This window comes from Centruroides sculpturatus, unplaced genomic scaffold (genome assembly GCF_000671375.1).
Source record: "Centruroides sculpturatus isolate CEXI.00-Female unplaced genomic scaffold, Cexi_2.0 scaffold462, whole genome shotgun sequence".
NCBI classification, from domain to species: Eukaryota; Metazoa; Arthropoda; class Arachnida; order Scorpiones; family Buthidae; genus Centruroides; species Centruroides sculpturatus.
Window position 1 is genome coordinate 317,411 of NW_019385104.1, and position 3,579 is coordinate 320,989.

General features: G+C 30.2%; 1 protein-coding gene across 1 annotated transcript in view; it reads left to right on the forward strand.

Annotated features, from left to right (window-relative positions):
- Window positions 1–3,579, forward strand: part of LOC111634763 (endothelin-converting enzyme 1-like) — a 14,891-nt gene that overhangs the window by 3,017 nt on the left and 8,295 nt on the right. The window contains exons 2-3 of the mRNA XM_023379604.1: window positions 1,157–1,303; window positions 1,370–1,456. Coding sequence (XP_023235372.1) covers window positions 1,157–1,303; window positions 1,370–1,456 — 234 coding nt within the window. The remainder of the gene's footprint in view (window positions 1–1,156; window positions 1,304–1,369; window positions 1,457–3,579) is intronic.

Sequence of the window (3,579 nt, forward strand, 5' to 3'; positions counted from 1 at the left end):
GAGAAAAGAGACAGATAGGACGTCGATATAAGTCACAGTTATGATTTCACAGATTCGAGACAGCTTGATAGCCCTAACGGCCCCAGGTTTTCGCCCGTGCACGCTAAGTGACTTTCATTACAAGCATTTAGCTTTCCGAAGTCTATGACAACACTTGTTTGGCATTGACGGGCGCGAATTTCGTGCCAATAAGCTGCCTCGACTTGTTCGATTTGTTATCAACTCAATTTCATATTTATTTTCACATTTTCACTTCGCGGTCCTTTTCTGTTCTTTTTCCGTTATTTACAAGTGTAGGTCATTTGATATCATCATTTATCACATACTTCCATGACAGTCTTGTCTGTCGGCTACAACTGCCAAGAATTAACGCGATTGGCGAAGCGTAGTGACAGCGGGCCAATAGAGAGCAGGATCCTTGCTATAATGCGGTTTGCGCGCCAATTTTCGTACGTGCGTTAATCAAGCCGAATAGTTTGACCGAATATTCGGCTATTCGGCCACGCTCCTGGCCGAATATTCGGTATTCGGCCTGAGGCCGAATATACTATTCGTTACAACACTAATACTAAACTATTTTGATTCAATATTTCTTGCTACTTATTGTAAATGTTGTTGATATTTCAGGAGTTTTTCATATAATTTAAATATATGTTACGGTAAATATGAAATACGGTAACATTTTTTATTGTCTAAGTCATTGTTTTTTAACTCTTGTTGGCACTCTTCGGTCACACACATGTGTGTCGCAGAAATATTAAATATTTCTTGGAGTTTTGAATAAGCTCTTTTTTTGAAATTTCATTTATTTTTCATCTTTTTAACGCTGATCGACCGAAGGAAGAAGGAAGTATTCACTAACATGAGAATTGTTGCATCAAAATACCCCTCATAAAATGTTGTGTGCACGTATACCAGGATGCCAACTCTTTGGAGGCTTATCTGTGGCTTATCTTAAAGCTTATGCTTAAAGATCGATACTGACTCTTTACGTATTGATTCAAATAATCTTTTTATTTTTATAGTATATTTGTAAAATTGCGTTTTTGTCTTGGTAAAGTTAACCACCAATTTTAAGCTTCCATACTGTTCTTTGATATAAAACGAATGTTTTTCTGTTTTTTTCCCCTCTCTCTCTCTTTCGTTTCGTTATTAGAATCTCAAACTTTAAAAGAAGAATTTGGGGATCCTTGTGAAAACTTTTACGAATTTTCATGCGGAAAATTTGCCTCATCAAAAAAGAATTTGATACATACATCATACATAATGGACAATATGGAAGACTTCAATGATAAACTAATCGGTAAGTAAATACAGTGTATATTAATATAAATAAATATGAAATTACATTAAAGACTATTTATTGCAGAAATCATAAATGAGACCAGGAAATCTGAAAATTTAACGGAAGCACTAAAAAATTTTTTCATTTATTACAACAGTAGTGAAAATTACGGTATTTCATTTTACTTTACTTACAGTACATTAATAATTAGTTCATTTAGCTTTGGTTATAATGTGTATATATATATATATATATTAAATAGTTATTTTAAAATTAATTAATTAAATCTAATATATAAATGAAAATGTTTGTTTGTTTGTTCGTTCGCTATACACTTCTAGACCGTTCGACCAATTGCTACGAAATTCAGCTGTTACGTTTGCATACTTCTAACTTAGATAATGTCGTACACTACACATTAAAATATTCATTGAATTTTTGTAAATTAATTAATTTTTATCTACATTCAATTTGCTGACTTACTAAGGGTTTATCATACTAAGTGACTAATCTAACACATTTTAAAAATTCTTTATTCTTCTACTGTACACAATTTAAAGAATTTTTAAAATGTAAGATACGTAAGATAACCTTTGAAAATATAAATCAAATATTATAATATAATATAATAAAAGAGTTTAAAGTATGAAATAATCTACTAATCTTATTCTTTGCTGTTGTTATTTTTTGCCCAACGACATCAACACCAGGCTTACTTTTTCGGAAAAGTAAAAACTGCTTTATCATACAGTAGTTTCGGATTGGATAGATTAGAGCTAAGATAATATTTTTCAATTTTTCTCTAAAATTTTTCTCCCTAGTTTGATAACATTTTTGGCACTCGTATGCCACTGAAGACCTTGACAACAGACCGATAGGGGTAGAATTTTCCTGGTTTTCTTTATTTGTCTAGCATCTAAATAGGAGCTATTTTCCCATAGAAAATCTTATTATATAGGTAAATGTCTCTTCAATCCGAACAAAATTTCGGTAGACTTTCTCACAGCTCTACAGGTTAAAAATCTCCTTTATTGTTTTTCACAGATGCATTTCGGNTCAATGATAAACTAATCGGTAAGTACATACAGTGTATATTAATATAAATAAATATGAAATTACATTAAAGACTATTTATTGCAGAAATCATAAATGAGACCAGGAAATCTGAAAATTTAACGGAAGCACTAAAAAATTTTTTCATTTATTACAACAGTAGTGAAAATTACGGTATTTCATTTTACTTTACTTACAGTACATTAATAATTAGTTCATTTAGCTTTGGTTATAATGTGTATATATATATATATATATTAAATAGTTATTTTAAAATTAATTAATTAAATCTAATATATAAATGAAAATGTTTGTTTGTTCGTTCGTTCGCTATACACTTCTAGACCGTTCGACCAATTGCTACGAAATTCAGCTGTTACGTTTGCATACTTCTAACTTAGATAATGTCGTACACTACACATTAAAATATTCATTGAATTTTTGTAAATTAATTAATTTTTATCTACATTCAATTTGCTGACTTACTAAGAGTTTATCATACTAAGTGACTAATCTAACACATTTTAAAAATTCTTTATTCTTCTACTGTACACAATTTAAAGAATTTTTAAAATGTAAGATACGTAAGATAACCTTTGAAAATATAAATCAAATATTATAATATAATATAATAAAAGAGTTTAAAGTATGAAATAATCTACTAATCTTATTCTTTGCTGTTGTTATTTTTTGCCCAACGACATCAACACCAGGCTTACTTTTTCGGAAAAGTAAAAACTGCTTTATCATACAGTAGTTTCGGATTGGATAGATTAGAGCTAAGATAATATTTTTCAATTTTTCTCTAAAATTTTTCTCCCTAGTTTGATAACATTTTTGGCACTCGTATGCCACTGAAGACCTTGACAACAGACCGATAGGGGTAGAATTTTCCTGGTTTTCTTTATTTGTCTAGCATCTAAATAGGAGCTATTTTCCCATAGAAAATCTTATTATATAGGTAAATGTCTCTTCAATCCGAACAAAATTTCGGTAGACTTTCTCACAGCTCTACAGGTTAAAAATCTCCTTTATTGTTTTTCACAGATGCATTTCGGGCAAGTTTAATTTTCCTGCCCCTCCTCAGTGCTACAAAACAAATTCATATTGAATTTACACAAAACAACTTTTGAGTAGAAAATGCTTACAAGACATAAAAAGACATTTTATAATACCTTAAGATTTCCCACATGTTTCTTCATCTCTTTTACAGTACTTGTACTATCAATTTACAATGTTTT